This window comes from Schistocerca americana, chromosome 8, assembly GCF_021461395.2.
Source record: "Schistocerca americana isolate TAMUIC-IGC-003095 chromosome 8, iqSchAmer2.1, whole genome shotgun sequence".
Taxonomy (NCBI): domain Eukaryota; kingdom Metazoa; phylum Arthropoda; class Insecta; order Orthoptera; family Acrididae; genus Schistocerca; species Schistocerca americana.
Window position 1 is genome coordinate 393,033,035 of NC_060126.1, and position 18,141 is coordinate 393,051,175.

Consider the following 18,141-nt stretch of genomic DNA (forward strand, 5'->3'; position numbering starts at 1 on the left):
ACTTTTCTTTTTCTACATATGCATTTCTTGTTATAGATTGAGATACTTCTTCCATAAATTTAACTTTACATACTGTATGTGTTCACAAATTATGTTTGCTAATTTTGCTTTAACACCAAATTCTCAAATGATTTTATCTATTGTTTCTCTGTCTACCAAATCAAACATTTTCTTGAAATCAATAAATTGTGCTATTATATGTTTGGTGCCTTCTCAATGAGTGGATTTCAAATTGTTAATTACAAATACTAACAACAACAGTAGTTTTTATATAAAAGTATCAGGGTAAGTCTCTTCCAGTTTTGTTAAATAGATATGGGGAGAGTCACATCTGAGAGCATACAAGAAAGAATGGAATAGTAACAGTGTCACGGATTTTGCAGTGCACCACGCCAGTCAACTGGTACTTAGGTGCAAATCAGCCAACATCTTATTTTGGCTAGGAGCTTAATCGTTTTCCAGTTCCAAATGAAATACGTCTATTAATATCTGAAGTATATTACTGTACAGTTTACAGTGTTTATTAACTGCAAATACACCATGATTGCATCTAATTTTTGCACATATTAACGGTAGCTACTTACAATCTTATAGATGCTACACTTTATCAGTTCACAGCATGGTACTGCAACGGACATTATTAGGGGAAACTGCAACGTGAGGCAAGTGGGTAACTGTATCACTGCTTGCTGAAGTTGTTAATTCATGGCCACACTAACCTCACCTTGCCTCCCTCGGTGAAATTGTTTTGTCAAGTGTATTTGTAAGGTACCTACTGTCGAAATGGCATCAGAAGATCCTTCACAGCTCGCAGCACTGTTGCTGGTTTTCAACCACAAAGTGCTAATGGCTGCAGGTAGTAGCTGACTACAGATCTCTCGACAACTCTTAAGCACTGCCGTGGAGATGTTTAGAAAATCACTTTTGTTATTGTTTGAGGTAGGTATGCGAAGATGCTGCATCCAATCAACTGCAACTGTCAGGGATGAACTCATGTCAACTGAAGTATATGGCATTGCTCAAACATGTGTCATAATATGTCTACTACTAAACAGCAACATTACTGGCTCAGCATGAGAGGGATATAGTAGTGCCATCCAGATTGGTATTTTCTTTTATGAAACTCCTGAAATTCCCGGAAATTTCCACGATTTTTCCAGGTAAAATTTAATTCCTCAAGAATTCTAGGTTTGGCAGAAAAATCACCAACCTGATATATACAGCATCATTCTGGAGAGCAGCTAAGAAACATGTTTATGTGACGTTGATCAGAAAACTCCCAATTATTCTTACAGGATGATAACAGTACCCTGAACCCAATACAAAAGCCACAGCACAAGTTTTAGAATACATGGAATATAATGTGACCACAGCCTAAAAAACCCTCTACAAATGGAAAGCGAAAACTTTTTTATACTCACACTGGCAACCATAGATGCAGGTGCAGAACTATGCTGTCGAGCTCCAAGGAGTAGCTGTTGCTTCTCAGAGTCTGAGAGAGGTGAGTGTGCAACACTCAGGAGCTTTGCTTGCAAGGACACGTTTTCTGCTCTCAACTGCTCCATTGTGGAATGCTGTTCCTGAAAATAATGAATAATTACATGATGAAAATTTCGATTCTTATAAATAACAGAACCTTGGCAACTGAAAAGTCTTTTAACCTACTAACTTGTGAATGACGAGTATGCTAAGTGAAACTAGTTCCTCAGATTTGACCTCTACCATTATTAGAGCCAATGTTGTCCCTAAGTGATACAGCTACTCTGGGTCAAAAAGGAATTTCGCTCTGGTAAGTGGTGGGACCTTAGGAGGTGAGGAAAAATGTTGCCAGTGACAAATATGTAGCTGCATGTGGGAAGTCAGAAACAATCATACATGAATGCATAAGGCAGGGGAGAAGAGTAGGAGAGCCATAGAAAAATTAATACAGTATAAGAAGAAAGTAGCAGATATGGTGACACAGATAACAAAGGGAACTAGGAGAGATGAATCACAGCAGAACAAGGTGGAGAGGGAATGAGAGGCTGGGGTTCCAGGCAAGCAAATATCATGGATCAGCAGAGCTTATTTCAAATAAAATCCATTGCAAATGGCTGTACTAGTCCTCCCTTTGTTATTGTTTTATGGCAATCAGTCATCCCACTGGCAAGTTTGTTTGCAGTCACATCGGTGTAAGACTCTGTGCATTAGTTGCATGGTAATTAATGATAAGGAGGAAAGGAGTTCCCTTATTGCTCATCACTAGGTGCCTGAAAAGGGATGGATGTATATCAAAACGATGCAGCCCTCTGTCAACTTAGCAGCACAAACCACCACAAAACTAAATCACGTGCTTCTCATTCGTTCACTGTGTCACGAAATGAGGGATATCCTCCCCACACCACACCCTACCCTTGTCCTTGTCCTTACCTTTCTTATTCGTTGGTTGGTTGGTTGATTTGGTGGAGGAGACCAAACAGCGAGGTCATCAGTCTCATTGGATTAGGGAATGAAGTTGGCTGTGCCCTTTCAAAGGAACCATCCCCACATTTGCCTGAACCGATTTAGGGAAACCACGGAAAACCTAAATCCGGATTGCAGGATGCGGGATTGAACCATCGTCCTCCCGAATGCGGATCCACTGTGTCAACCACTGTGCCACCTCGCTCGGTTTCTTATTTGTCCAACCACCACCCCCATGTGTCACACCCATGTTGCCAAAGTAGAAAACCAGCCTCCATACATCCACCCTTCATCATCCCCTTTTTTCCCTTTGTGCCTTTCATTTCTTATACCATCATGATCTATGTCACTTGTGATAGCAGCCACGTAACAACTACTCTGCTGCGACTAATGTTATTTACATGGCTACATCCCAAACAATCCATTCACATGAATGGTCATCAGTAAGAGCCTACCGCACAAATATTTCTACATCAGAAAAAAAGCATCAACAGCACTAATCATAATATGAACAAATAAGGCAAGAGACATTACATTTTGCAGATACCTATTGTGATCAGTCCAGGTTTTTTTCCTCTCTGTAAATACAGCATCAAACAGAAAGATCGGCTATCTTAAAAACTGTAGATTACTTGCAGTCCTTTGAAATCAACCAGCTGTGTTTACTAATTACATAGCCATTCATTAAATTTGTTAATTCCAATAAAAAAAACTGTATTTAAATTAAAAGGCATCACAAAGGTTAGCAAATCACCCCAAAATTTTAACTATACACATCAACCAAGTGATGAAAAGAACTCTTTGCAACAACAGCTATGATTATGTATGATGCAATCGTTGTTGAGATGAATTTCAGTTCCTCATAAAGGGGTGTATCATACCAGAATCTTTGACAATAAATGGCATACGGCATACGACAGGACTATACCAAAACCTTCCATTGGAAATCGATCTGTTTATACTCTCTTCTAGAACCACATTATAAAATATTAATTCTGGTGGTCACAAGGTTACAGTGATAATAGGTAAATCCTACAAAATATTCCAGTAAAACATGTCATAGTTGAGACAAGCAAGTTTGAATTCCAAATGACAGCCCAAATCATTAGATACAGACTACTAGTGAGCTTTGACAAGAATGAGGGGGAAGTAACAGTGACTCGCTTCGAGGAAGCCTGCAGGCATCTACCAGAGGCTACCATGAATCTGCTAATGGAGAGAAAAGTGGAGAAAGGAGTGGAGAAAGGAGTGGAGAATCAAGACAAAATGATGATCATTTCTCTGCCTCAGATGAAAAGAGCACCATCAGAAGCACTTCCCATTACTTGAGAAGACATTCTTTATGTTGGTACGTGGGGAAAAAAACTGTAATAGGAAAAAAACAGAAATAACAGCTGCAACAACTGAAAATAAGACATTGTATTGGCATTAGTGCAGCAATATGTACCACATTACTGCATTAACTTTTAATGTCTCAAAATGAGAAAATCTTATCACATTTAGTTGCCTACTGCTATAGCAAAAAAATCTGCAAAATGAATGTACACCTACCATACGTATCACAAACCTTGCATATATTGCTGTACATTGGTTATTTAATTATAAATACTAACTACATAGCAATGTGTCTTAAGTATCTGACAAAAATGAACATATCACTCTTTGTAGTATTGTTGTCAGTCAGTCAAAATTGGAAGGTTAAGTGAACATAGTTATCTTTACTACTGGACATAAAATCCGTTTCAATTACAAATTCGCCTGCGTTAACACCATTAGTGCATTACAAAAAACGATTTGCAATTAATTTTTCAAGTTTATTTGCCGTCTGTCAGACTTTGTATGGTATTGTGGAGACGTTCACAGAGATTATCACTAAACGTGAATCACAAGCCCTGGGTGAAACAACTTGATCCATTCATTGCCTAGTTCTCGTCTCTGGCACCAACCACATGTGGAATTGTGTATATTTACTATGATCGATTTCGAATGTGTATAGATTTATTCTCTACGTGTTCATTCAAACTGCGCTAGAGGCCAGATCTTCAAGTATATTATAGCTGTAGGCCATCAGTTTAAAAATGATGGAAGTGAGAACTGCTTGAGCGCATCTACCAAACGAGATGAGACTGTAATCTGCAAAAACTTTTTGGATAATCTGTAAATGCTACTCGTTGTGTCAATAATAAAAATGGTTACCAATGGGTGGCTCTACGCATACGATCAACTTGTTTGTTACACGTCAAATTCTTGAAATGAAATGTGAACTCGCACTAAAAGCTATCATGTTTTACGAAGACTATCTCCACATAACCATTCCTGTCTCAACTTTTGTGACGTGTTGTCGTTTCTGGTTTCAGTCGCACGTGTATCTTCAAATGCCAGGCTGTGTAAAACACAGTTCTGTTTTCACAGTGTGACAAAATAAAAAAACTATCTTGTTCGAATGACAATTTTGGAACAATCACAATTGAAAACAGGAAAGAAAACTTCAGAACAGAAGTTGGCAAATGCCATAACTAACAATTTAATAGCTGGCAAAATGTCCACTAATTGTGGTGTGTCCCTGGTTTGAATTTAGAATTACGTCATTTTCATCCCTCATCTGGTAGAATGAAATCAATCTATGTCTGTGTATTAAGAAACTAACGAAGTATGAAAACACTGAAATTTCAGATAAAATATTTACAGTGGTCTTAACAGTATTCTTAAAGTTTTTCTGCTTAGTTGAATGCGTGTTGCATTTTACCAATCACAGGAAAATATAATTTCGAAATAGTAAAAGTCTGAATCGATTTTAATAGCAAACTAAATAATAAAAGAAAAAAAGCGTGTGCGCAAAGTATTTATACAACTAATTTATACAACTAGCTTTGCTCAGCTTCTAATACGTTGAAAAGCATTTAGCTTCTCTTGTGGGCTCGTAGTCTTCTAGGCATCGAATCCGAAGATTCGGTAACTTCAGGAAATACCTCTACCCAAACGGTTTCCCCAATTCGTGGTAAGCATTTTGAGATGTTGTTCTTCACTAGTGAAGACCAATTTTCTGCTGCATTGCTGTTTGGTGACCGTGGTGGAGTTCGTTAACTGGCGAGGAGCACTGCAAGGCAATCATTGTTGGGGCTTATATGCCTAATTTTTTAATTGTTATCCAAATAAAGAGTTCAATTCCAAACGTCTGCTCAGTTTTAAGGCATTGTTTCCTGCATTTAGAACACCACAAAGCGGCTTTTTTCCAACGTCCCGTTGGCGTATACAAATTCTGTGACTCTCCCTCTCCCACGATTCACCTTTGACAAGTTTTGACGTTCCCTCCTATGTGATTACTTACACAAATTCGAATATTTTGATTCTGATGTGCTCTATTTGTTTTTATCCCTTATGAGCACATTTTTCGAAACATTATGCTGGTTTGGATGAATTGCAGTCGAAGCTTTTTGTTTTTCCTACAAATGCGCTCTAGCCTTACAGCCGGCACGGTAGCTCAGCGTGTTCGGTCAGAGAGCCGGTTGGCCTCTGTACTAAAAAAACTGAGTGGAAGGATCAACCACCGAACTTGAACAGGATGACTTGCGACGTGCGCAACGACCAAACACAACGATCAATAACGAACAAAATGCAAAAAAGCCTTAGATGTAGCTTCTTGTGATCTCTTCATAATGGTCTGCTGTGTAAACTGAATCTCACACACTGTAGCAAGGTCTTTTGACCTCAAGAGCTCTCGTCTGGAAGCTTTCTGTAAATTTCTTCAAGATGTAGCAAGAACCCTGTGAGTCACCCTGGGCGACGCTTCCTTAAATTTCCTTCTACTATAATTAATTACTACGATGCGTCGCAACCTCTGTTAATTCCCAACGTCTCTGTAGTCACACACGAAAGAAATGCGTTATTTAATGTTAATTTTGAAAATACATTTCCTGACTTTTTTTGACCTATTCACTCGTACAATCGGAGACTCATTGTGTGCTGTAATTTTCGTCTTGCATCGAATGGTGTGGCTACACACACGCGCGTACTATTAACGGAACGAACACATACCAAATGAATACTTTTTGTATGTTATTTTCCCTTCGTCTCCATGTTAAATAATATAACCTGTTTTTTGACAATGTTATGGAAAGTATAGATTACTACTTACCATACAGAGGAGATGCTGAGTCGCAAACAGGCACAACAGAATGACAGTTAAGCATGTGAGCTTTAGGCCAAAAGGCCTTCTTCTGAAATAGACAGATGAGCTTCAGAAGGTCTTTTGGCCGAAAGCACACGTTTAGAAGTCTTTTTGTTGTGTCCGTCTGCGACTCATAATCTCCTCTATAAGTTGAGTAGCAACCCATCCATTCGATAATATTTTCATTATTCCATCCTGGATTTTCCCTTGTCTGATATAACCAGTTCTTTGGCAGATAACATTTGGTGGTCTGCTTGTTTAAAAAAATATACCCAGCTATATATACACATATTTAGAAAGAATGGAAAAGCACAGTGTGCATGATTAAGTCACGCACTATCGAAGAAATGACGGATCCCGAGTTACATCTAATCCATTACACTCAGTGCTTACGAGCCCACAAGCCAAAAGCACTCCAGAAAAGATGTTTTAAGGCTGAGGAAAGTCTGGTAATATGACCGAGCGTACGTTTTTTGCTTGCAATCTTTATTTCTCCTTCAGTATTCAGTTTTGCACGTAAAAAAAAAGAAAAAACCCTTTTGAGGAGCGGCGTAACTACGGTATGGAAGCCGGGGTGCGTGACCTGGGCGCCTTCGCTCTGGCTCTGATTTGGAGTTCGATTACACAAGATAGGCGGAAAGGTACTGGTGTATGAAGGATTTTCTAGACAAGTGTACATCGCTAATCTGGAACCGGACTTCGACGACGTTACGTCTGCTATTGGGCTATACTGGCTTAAGAGTTGATGGTGCGGTTAGGGTTGCCGTACGTTCCAATATATCGGGACCGTTTTCTTTGTCCAGACAACCCGAAAGCCCCTATTTTTTCCCGATTTTGGAAAATACCCGCAGCCATTCACCCCGGTGGAGCCTCGTTTGGGAGCAATGGTCGAAAAAAAAGCTCCGGAATTCCGTGTGATACCCTAGTGCCTTAAAAATAATAGTACTGCAGGGAGTGGGGTTGTGTGTGAATTTTTTAATGGGCAATCGTAACCTGCAGAAGGTTATTGTTTTGAATCTCGTCAAGTGATTCGGAATTTTTATTTTTTACTCGTTGCCGAAATAACTTTGACCATTGCGTAAGTGCAATTAATTGTTTTAAATGTAAGGCTTTTTATTTCTACTTCTTTGCAACGTCATGTTAATCGTCGTAGAAACGTTTCCTTTGTCTTCATATTTTCTTCCTGTCATTGTTTTACCTATTAGAATCTTTATGCACGTGATTTGGATTATTTTCATTTGTCTATCATAATACCGAAACGTTTGAAATTGTCGATCTAGCGATTAAAAACCAAAATACGAATTCATTTATACTGATTGTGCAATGGCGTCAAAACTGTACTTTTCGTTACAAGATGTGGATGATGTGGATGGTGATGGACACACACGCATTTAAAACGCATTCTTGTTGTACTATGGAAAAAATGACGCAAATGAAGAGGTAAACGAAAGGAGGGATCATAAGTAAAACCGAAATTCAACTACAAAGAGGAACAGAAATAACGAATGCAGTAACAAGGGCGAAATGAAATCGACGTTAATAAGCGAAAATAATCAAAAATCATATGAACAAAGCTCGCTAATGAAAAAAGAATGATAGGAAATAATAGTGAGAGCAAATAAAAAAGTTCATATGATGATTCAATGATGTGACAGAGGAATAGAAATAAAAAAATTATATTTAAGCCACAAAACTGAACAAACATTATCATCTAAGTAATTTCGACAGAGATTTAAAAATAGACAATGTCAAAACACGCGACCAACCTTATGTATGTTAACGGTATCCCATTCCACTATGTTAAGGCGACCATTTATGTAGTATACTTCTGTTTAACGCACTAGCGTATCAAGCTAAATTCCGATTGTTTGAAAACACGGATGCCACCATTACGTACCTCTCCTTGTTAGGCAACAGCCAGAAACGTAACAAAGAGAGGGGAAAAATAATGATAATGATGAAGCAATAAATACATTTCCTCAAGTCGTTCATGTAACAACAAAATAATCAAGGACGAAAAGTAACAGTAACTATTCACAACTGCGCAAAGCGTCGCCCTCTAATCTGAATGCACGAATTGAAAACGCTGCGTTACGCAGTCAGCAGGTTTTCCGAAATCAACAGTTTTCCTGATTTCATCAAAGGCTAAAATTATCCTCGCAAGAAGCTCTTCTACGGTGCCTACTGGAGTCTCGTGGACGAATTTCTTCATACCTCTCCACAGATAAAAATTTAAAGCGGTAAGATCTGGCAAACGAACAGCGTAGTGTGGCGGTGCGCCGTCATGTTGGTATCATGTTGCATGACGGACCACCGGAGGATCATCTTCTCAATGCAATGGAAGGACGTTCACATAAACTGCTAAATACGTCCGTCCGTTTAAGTACGACGGGATTCAGCAAACCTGCCTAAATATTCACGCCAAACATCACATAATTGCCATGCGTATTTTCGTTGTTCCAAATGACGCCGTTTCGAGAACTGAATGGGCCTTTTCTAGTGAAACATGCCTCGTCTTTTCACGGCACCCTCCTTTAGAAATCTGGAATTTCGATGTATTGATTTAGGCCTAAGTACTACAGGGAATACCGATTCCGATAAGGATAGCCCTTTTTTTATCAAACCCTCTATTTCCTGTAGGTTATAGGGAAATATGTTCTTGTCGTGTAGGTCTTCCAGTACTAAAGCGTACGAAACCTGTCGCAACGAACCGATATGTCTACTGTATTTAGGCACAATCTAAGAGCATCGGATTAACATTTCTTACTCCCGACGAATTATTGCTAATGGCCCTAAAGCTGGTGGTAGGATTTGCAAGAACGGTATCAAGAACCTTTTTTTCAAACTGAACGCTCCGAAACTTTGACGTTAAGTGAACTTCGTTTACAACAAAACTTCCGGTCTTCTTCACTCGTCTATCAGCCGCTACAAACTAATTCGCACATGGAATAACGCGGTTCGGAAATCGCGCGTTGTATATTGTGCGGTCTCTTGGGCAATTTGACCCGCAGCGCCGTATGCTAAATGCATATCTCCGCATTCGTCGAAAGAATACCGATGACGCGCCATAGTACCACTACGTTCACTGATGTGGATGCCCTTGTCACGACTGCCACCATCTTTGTCCCATCGAACCTCTTTCCGTGTACATTCGCAGCTGATCGAACACTTCCGACAAAGCTCGACTGCGTTAATACAATTTTCGGAGATGCAGACACAAATCTGCGACACAATCGGGTGCCAGTTATGCTAGTTGTTCTCATAGCGTAGATGGTAGAGCACAGGACCCTAAGCCGTTGGCTCGTGTTCAATACCTGTTACAGTCAACGGTTTAATTTTTGTAACGCTCTCTTTTTCGGATTGAGGAAAACAAACGAATCACACGTTCAGCAACACCGCCTTTGGCAGGCTGCTTCAACTGTCGCGCGTGACGACCTATTGGCCAACTTCAATGCTAAGTAACAGTGAATCGGCGAAACGTAACGCATTCTTTCTTAACAATTATTTCTCAGCACAACCTCCTCTGCAACCGTCTTACAGCTTTCCACATTGTTTCTGACCGACTCGTATAGGGAGCACTAGCGACAATTTCTTCTTTGCAGCAGCGTCACATCTGCCTGAAACGATTTAGTAAAGGCTAAATCTGGAGAGCCCGTCACAAATTTTAGATCAGCTCCTGCTCAATACAACTCCATTGTTCTTTTGTGTTCTTTGCTCCGTCTTTTCACAAAAGCGAAGCCAAGAGTGTAAAGCAACACGAGGAAGGGTCCGAGTAGCTGGTCTGTGTCACCAATCGGCATCTTCGAAACAATGACTACTGTGATGTATTTAAGGAAGACTGGGTTTTAACGTCCAGTCGACGACGAAGTCATCAGGGACGGCACAACCTCTGATTTTGTAACGAATTCGTGTCTTCTCCAAACGAAGATCCGTCAACAACCGATTTGTTTTGAGCGATTTTGAGAAATCTAAATCTGGGAGGCTGGACTAGGACTTTAACTGGCGTGAACCGTAATGCGGGTACAGTGCGCTCTCTCACTCTAGTTCCAGATATAGAAGATATGGTGGAACGACTAAGTATTGCCTCCCATGACTTTTTCATTATTGGATACAGGAGACGGCCACTTTCAAGGAAACGTGCATAAAACGATGTAGCAATCAATACAAAATTACATTATTGGAAACTTGAGGGTAGGAGGAGTTACATAGCATCTGCCTAGCCAGAAGTCTTTATCATTTCGCACTGTTCATAATGAGCCAATCTTATACAACTGCCCAGGATTAGATCACGAAGCCATTCTTCCAGTCTCTTATAATTAATGACATGTAAAATTGTCGAAAGTGACACCATCTTGAGTGTCGAGTTTTGAGGACATCTTTTCACATTCCAATAGAAGTTACTCCACAGCATTGCAAGATTTGGCCCATTTTCTCAGCTAAGTAGGGGAATGCAACGCAGCAGGAGGTGTAACATGCAACGTCTGTTATTGCTGACATTCTAGACACTGAAAATGCTGCCAACGAAAGCTTCGTAACCATTTGAGGCTGGTGGCAAATTACCTCACAATCTCACAAATAGGTTTCTCCCTTAAACAGATCTTGAGCACGGCGATACAGAACAAAAAATCATTTCCGTGTGGTTCACATGCCTCTCGAAAAACCTTAATATGTTGTTCTATACTGACGCACAAGATGTGTAAAACTAACATATCTTCGGAGTCATATACAAAATGGTAGGTAAAGATTTCAATTGCAGTTGCCGAGTCGTAATTTACTCTATTTTGATAAAATCGTTCAATGAAGCACAGCGTGCTGTAACACATTAATACTCATCGAACATTGTTTCATTTCACTTGGCCAGCCGAAACTATGAGAGATAGCGATGTTAACTCTTCCCGAAAGCATTCCACTGGTGTTGAGGTCAGGACTGTGGGCAGAAATGTTACTGACCACTAACCATTGCCTCGCAGATGCCGCATTGCGACAGGCTGCATTGTCATGCTGTTATGAACAGTAACTGCCTCCGGACTGTTCCTCTGGTGTATGCAGTACACAATGATGTAAAATGTGCTCATACCTTTCAGCATTTGGCGTTTTCTCAAGCGCAATAAGGAGAGCACACCTTCACCTCTATCACCGCCATATGTAACACAACCTCCTCCGTGCTTCACTGTTAGCATTACAAATGACGCAGTAACATTCCCTAACCAACTGCCAAACCAAAACCCTCAAACCCTCCCATTCGATGGTCATAGGGTATAGCGTGATTTAGCATCCAAAATCACTCGCTGCCAGTCATACACTGTACAGTGGAGTCGTTCTTTGCAACGTCAGTGCAAAAGGTTTCGAGAAAGCGTTAACAGATAAAGAGAGACATGTTAAGGCGGTGATTTTAAGTGCGAAAACCGTTGGAAAAGTTCTCATCTAAGATGTAGTCGAACTCGCGCGCCATTTCGTGTGGGGAAAGGACAGGTCTCAGATTGGCGAATGTCATCAAACGGAACACTGCGTGTTATGACACTGTAATAGTCATCGAATACTGTTTCATTTCGCTGATTTGTGTTCAGATCCCGTGTGAATTTATGCACTTTATAGTTTTGCGGTAGATTCATATTGGTAACACGAAGTCTCGTCAACCGTGACTTTTTTCCAGAAAAGAATTGTCCACGTTCAGCATGTCGTTCATGCCGCAGTAGGCTTCCACGCTTCACTGTTTTTGTTCGGTAGTTAAGGTGTGTCGGACTAACTGTACACACAAATTTCTCTTTGTTCAGCATTTTATGGAGAGCGTGTTGAACACCTGACTTAGTTATGTTGTTCCATTGCCGTTTAAGACACGAATTATAGACACACGACGGTTGAACATCCACTACTTACACTGCCGCCGGAAACTGACTGGTCGAATCCCATCTGTTTTAGAAGTGTTAGTTCAAGTTGCCACCGTAGCTACTGCGCTGACGTCGCTTGTAAGTCAGGAAAGAAATTAGTCTCCGAACTTTTCGGACGGATGTTGACACAAACTTAAGCACTGATTACAGAAATGTGTGACTTATGAGGAGCTGCTCGACATCGTAACCCTTTCTTCTAACGCCCTACGCACGGTCGTTGCCCTAGGTGGAATGCTGGCAGCACTTTAAAATTCACGAATGATCGCTTCCGCGGATTTCAAGCGATTTTTTACAACCACCTTCCGCAATGCTCGACGGCCCCTGTCCGTCTGTACGTGAGGTGTGGCTCGTCTTGGTTCAGTTGTGGCTGTTCCTTCGTGCTTCCATTTCACAATCTTACTGAGCAGCTTTGGAAGGGCTGAAATGTCCCTGGTGGATTTGTTACTCACGTAACATTCCGTGACTAGTCCACGTTCCAAATGACAGAGCTCTCCTGATCGAGTCGGCAGTTCGTGGCCTAGTGGCTATCTCTGGATCAAGGGGTCCCGGGTGTTTGTGTTGTCCTCCTCCTCCTCCTCCTCCTCCTCATCATCATCCGTGGCAGTGGCTTGACTGTACTGTGTAAAAAAAAATGGGACTTTGTACGAGCGATGATGACCGCACAGTTGAGCGCCCCACAAACCAATCATCATCATCATCATCATCATCATCATCATCATCTCCTCCTCCTGATCGACCCATTCTGCCGTTACTGCTTCTCTACTGACAATACAATACTCAGAGCCTATTTTTGTACAGGTGGATCCGGCTCTCATGACATCTACACGAGAGTATCCGGATACTTTTGATGAGATAGTGTATGCACTGAAACACAATTTCATGTGATATAGAATTCTGGTATATAAATGTGTGTGAAGTTCAATTTTTTTCTTGTTCGTTGAGCTATGGCTCCCTACAATAGTTTTGAATACGTAGGCGTCGGAAGATTTCGGGTCTCTAGGGTTATGTGACCACTTGCTGCCAACAGTAGCGGCTAAACAACACTGTAATAGTCATCGAGTGTTCAGATCTTTGTTCGTTGTGGCGCTACAAGGTGAAGAAATTTTAAAATGAAGAGTAATGTAATGCCAGGTGAAAATGCACTATCCAAGGCCTTCGATTGTATAGTTCGCGACCAGCTAACACAATACCTAACCACAAAAGACCTACTACCCGAATACCAATCACGTTCCCTTAAACGTCGCAGCACAACCTCGCTTTACTAAAGGTAACAGATGGTCTGAGGCTTGCCATAGATGCAAATGAGGCGACTATCATGTGCTGCTTCGACTTTAGCAAAGCCTTTGAGACAGTCGAATTCGACATTTTGCTTGCAAAACGTAGCAGCCTAAATTTCTCGCCAATTGCAGTGCAACGGTTTCGCTGGTACCAGACGCCACGACAGCAATGCGTCATGTTCGGCACCATATAGTCACAATGGAGGCAGATAGCATCAGAAATCGGTATTAAACCCTATACATTTTCCATGGTATGTCAATGTTCTGTTGTTAGTTTTGACCTACTGCAAATACAACATGTACTCTGATGACCCCATTATATGAACATAAAGGCAGCTGTCGAGAATCTCAATACCGATCTGTGTGCACTAACAAAATAGGTGCAGGATATAGGGTTAAAACTCATCCTGTCCGAAACCCAAACAGTACCTGTTTGTCATCCTAGTCTCATTAGCCGAATTATTGGGAATCGCTACCAACATTAACCCTAAATGGGGGCAAATATCAACTTTTCTCCTCCACTCTACGAGTAATAATATACAAATATCTAAATTGGACTAAGCACATAATTGCAATGTGCAAGAAGGTACCAGCATCTCTCCATGCCCTACACAAACATAAAAAGTTCTCCCCTCTTGACATAAAAAATGAACTACTACAAGCACTTAGACTTCCTATTATTGATTACAGTGATGGTATCCTCGAAAGCTTTCCTCAGGCCTGTGCACGTTGCATCTGTGATGTTCGACTCTTTGATCATATTTCACCACCATATGCACAGCTATCGATGCTGCGTGCACACAGGCACAGAGATTTCCATACTCCCTGTCTTCTCTATTGTCTTAACGTACACTGTCTCCCATGTCTCCCCTCGATCTTAACGCCCTTGTCTGAAAAACATGGCAGAAACACAGTTCCCATCGTGCCGAAATCTTTTCTGTCCCACTCCATCGTTCATCCGTTTTCAGGAAGCCCTTCCAGCAGCAGGCACCCGACTCTGGAATAATCTACAGTATTATATTAAAGAATTGAATACCATCTCCAGCTTGAGAAAACAGCTGATGACATAGCTACTAAGGCAACAATAACGATTACCACTGTTTCTGTACGCACTCGTTATCTTTGCACATCCTTCTTTCCAACCAGATCTTCCTCATTTCCCAGTATTCTTAGCTGGTGCAGTCTTCTTACATCTCCTTTCCCCAGAAGTCGCTACGTCAAAAAACATTTATTTTGTACACCCATAAATTCTTGTTATATCTGCCACTACTATTACTAGACCACGTTAAATAGAGTACCTTGTAGGCACACCCATAAAGGCTTATATAGTTGTGAAGTACGAAACACTTCCACTGGAAACACACTGGATTAAAACACTCCCAAAGCTTTTTCTCGTAGTAGTTTCATTACATTATTCTTTTCCCTCCTCGTACTATAAGCGGAAGTGTTCTGAGTCATTATTAAACGCCCTGTCTGTCTATGTTATGTCAGTGCTTACAGTATTTCAGGGAATGAGAACTATCAGCGTCCACTTAGTTGATGCGCCTATTTGTAACTGTAGTTCCACATCCACTGGAGGGAATCTGCTATTGTACCCAGTCCCACAGCTGCAGTTCATGAGAGCGCTTCATGCTTTACATACAATTTAGGTGCTTGCTGCAAAATAGAACGTAGCTTCATTCTTGGGGAGTTTGTTGTTACATGGGCTGTCTTGTGCAAAAGAGGCTTTTTCGTTGTGTCTGAGAAACGTCGCTCGGTTTTTATTACTGAAGTGATGGAGCTACGTGTCTCTTACGTTTGTTGTGTAAACAGTGCTTCGTTCCTTGGCCGATAGGCGACGAAAATGGACGCTGCCAGATTATGTAACACTAATACCGTCCATACCGACGCAAGAGGAAACATCCAATTATCTAGTATAAAGCAACCAATATGAGTTTCTAACTTCTGAAAGTTACTTCAAGTGCCGGCCGGAGTGGCCGAGCAGTTCTAGGCGCTACAGTCCGGAACCGCGTGACCGCTAGGGTCGCAGGTTCCAATCCTGCCTCGCGCATGGAAGCGTGTGATGTCCGTAGGTTAGTTAGGTTTAAGTAGTTCTAAGTGCTAGGGGACTGATGACCTCAGAAGTTAAGTCCCATAGTGCTCAGAGCCATCTGACTTCAAGTCTCTTCTGAAGTTGGGCCCGAGAAGGCTCGAAATTTAGTTAATGGAAAAAGTTTCCGGTCGAAGGCCGTAAAGCCGAGAATCCGTATGCCAATCAGGCACAATCGCCGTGAGCATTAAGGCAATCATACCACAGACGCACCAAGTTTAAGATACCAGAATGGTAAAACACGGTGTCCTGCTGCGTGTGAAAGTCCACATCTGCCTGCTGCACATCCTCGTCCGACAGGAACTGTCGACCCTTCGAAGCCTTCTTAAGGGACTGAAGGCGTGATGAGGAGTGATCAAGGGGTGGCTGCTCGAGCGTCTCACACTTGAGCTGGCTATCTTCTGCGTTACGACATTTGCTATATGGGAACGTGCGTTATCATGAAGCAGCAGCAGCCCTTGTTGCGTACCATTCCACAACTTTGGTTTTCGATAGACGTGCTGCCCCCATACACATCTTTATTCTCCGATGGATGTCTACCGGTGTTTGTCATTCGGTAGCCAAGAAAAGAACAACACCACGCTGATCATGTTTGGATGGCTTTGGTAATAACTTCGCCATAGTTCACGTTACGTCATTTACCGCACGCATGTCGGAAAGACATGAATGCCATACTAATCCATTGCCTACATGTCAGTGCTGAATATACCCGCACCGAATCGCGCTACGTTGCATATAGGTTACAGCAATGCTCTCAAACAGAAACATTTGATCCCCCCCCCCCCCCCCCCTTGAACAGTCACGATGCTACACAATACCCATAATGTATAACCTCAGTGGGGCTTGTGGCACGATACCTGGAATTTTTTAGTTTAAGTAACATACACTAGTGGCCATTAAAATTGATACACCACGAAGATGACGTGCTACAGACGCGAAATTTGAACGACAGGAAGAAGATGCTGTGATATGCAAATGATTAGCTTTTCAGAGCATTCACACAAGGTTGGCGCCGGTAGCGACACCTACAACGTGCTGACACGCGGAAAGTTTCCAACTGATTTATCATGCACAAACAGCAGTTGACCGGCGTTGACTGGTTAAACATTGTTGTGATTCCTCGTGTAAGGAGGAGAAAGGCGTACCATCACGTTTCCGACTCTGATAAAGGTCGGATTGTAGCCTATCGCGATTCCGTTTCATCGTATCGCGACACTGCTGCTCGCGTTGGTAGAGATCCAATCACTGTTAGCAGAATATGGAATCGATGGGTTCAGGAGGGTAATACGGAACGCCGTGCTGGATCCCAACTGCCTCGTATCACTAGCAGTCGAGATGACAGGCATCTTATCCGCATGGCTGTAACGGATCGTGCAGCCACGTCTCGATCCCTCAGGTAACATATGGCGACGTTTGCAAGACAACAACAATCTGCACGAACAGTTCGATGACATTTGCAGCAGCATGGACTATCAGCTCGGAGACCGTGGCTGCTGTTACCCTTGACGCTGCATCACAGACAGGAGCGCCTGCGATGGTGTACTCAACGACGAACCTGGGTGCACGAATGGCAAAGCGTCATTTTTAAGGATGACTCCAGGTTCTGTTTACAGCATCATGATTGTCGCATCCGTGTTTGCCGACATCGCGGTGAACGCACATTGGAAGCGTGTATTTGTCATGCCATACTGGGGTATCATCCGGCGCGATGATATGGGGTGCCATTGGTTACACGTCTCGGTCACCTCTTGTTCGCATTGAAGGCACTTTGAACAGTGGACGTTACATTTCAGATGTGTTACGACCCGTGGCTCTACCCTTCATTCGATCCCTGCGAAACCCTACATTTGAGCAGGATAATGCACGACCGCATGTTGTAGGTCCTGCACGGGCATTTCTGGATACAGAAAATGTTCGACTGCTGCCCTGGCCAGCACATTCTCCAGATCTCTCACCAACTGAAAACGTCTGGTCAATGGTGGCCGAGCAACTGGCTCGCCTCAATACGACAGTCACTACTCTTGATGAACTGTGGTACGGTGTTGAAGCTCCATGGGCAGCTGTTCCTGTACACGCCATCCAAGCTCTGTTTGACTCAATGCTCAGGCGTATCAAGGCCGTTATTACGGCCAGAGGTGGTGTGTCTGGGTACTGATTTCTCAGGATCTATGCACCCAAATTGCGTGAAAATGTAATCACATTTCAGTTCTAGTATAATATATTTGTCCAATGGATACCCGTTTATCATCTGCATTTCTTTTTGGTGTAGCAATTTTA

At 42.0% G+C, this 18,141-nt stretch overlaps 1 protein-coding gene across 2 annotated transcripts in view; it reads right to left on the reverse strand.

Moving 5' to 3' along the window:
• Positions 1 to 18,141, reverse strand: part of LOC124546000 (cytospin-A) — a 947,875-nt gene that overhangs the window by 65,070 nt on the left and 864,664 nt on the right. For both annotated transcript variants that reach the window (XM_047124972.1, XM_047124971.1), the window contains exon 5: positions 1,422 to 1,580. In XM_047124972.1, coding sequence (XP_046980928.1) covers positions 1,422 to 1,580 — 159 coding nt within the window. The remainder of the gene's footprint in view (positions 1 to 1,421; positions 1,581 to 18,141) is intronic.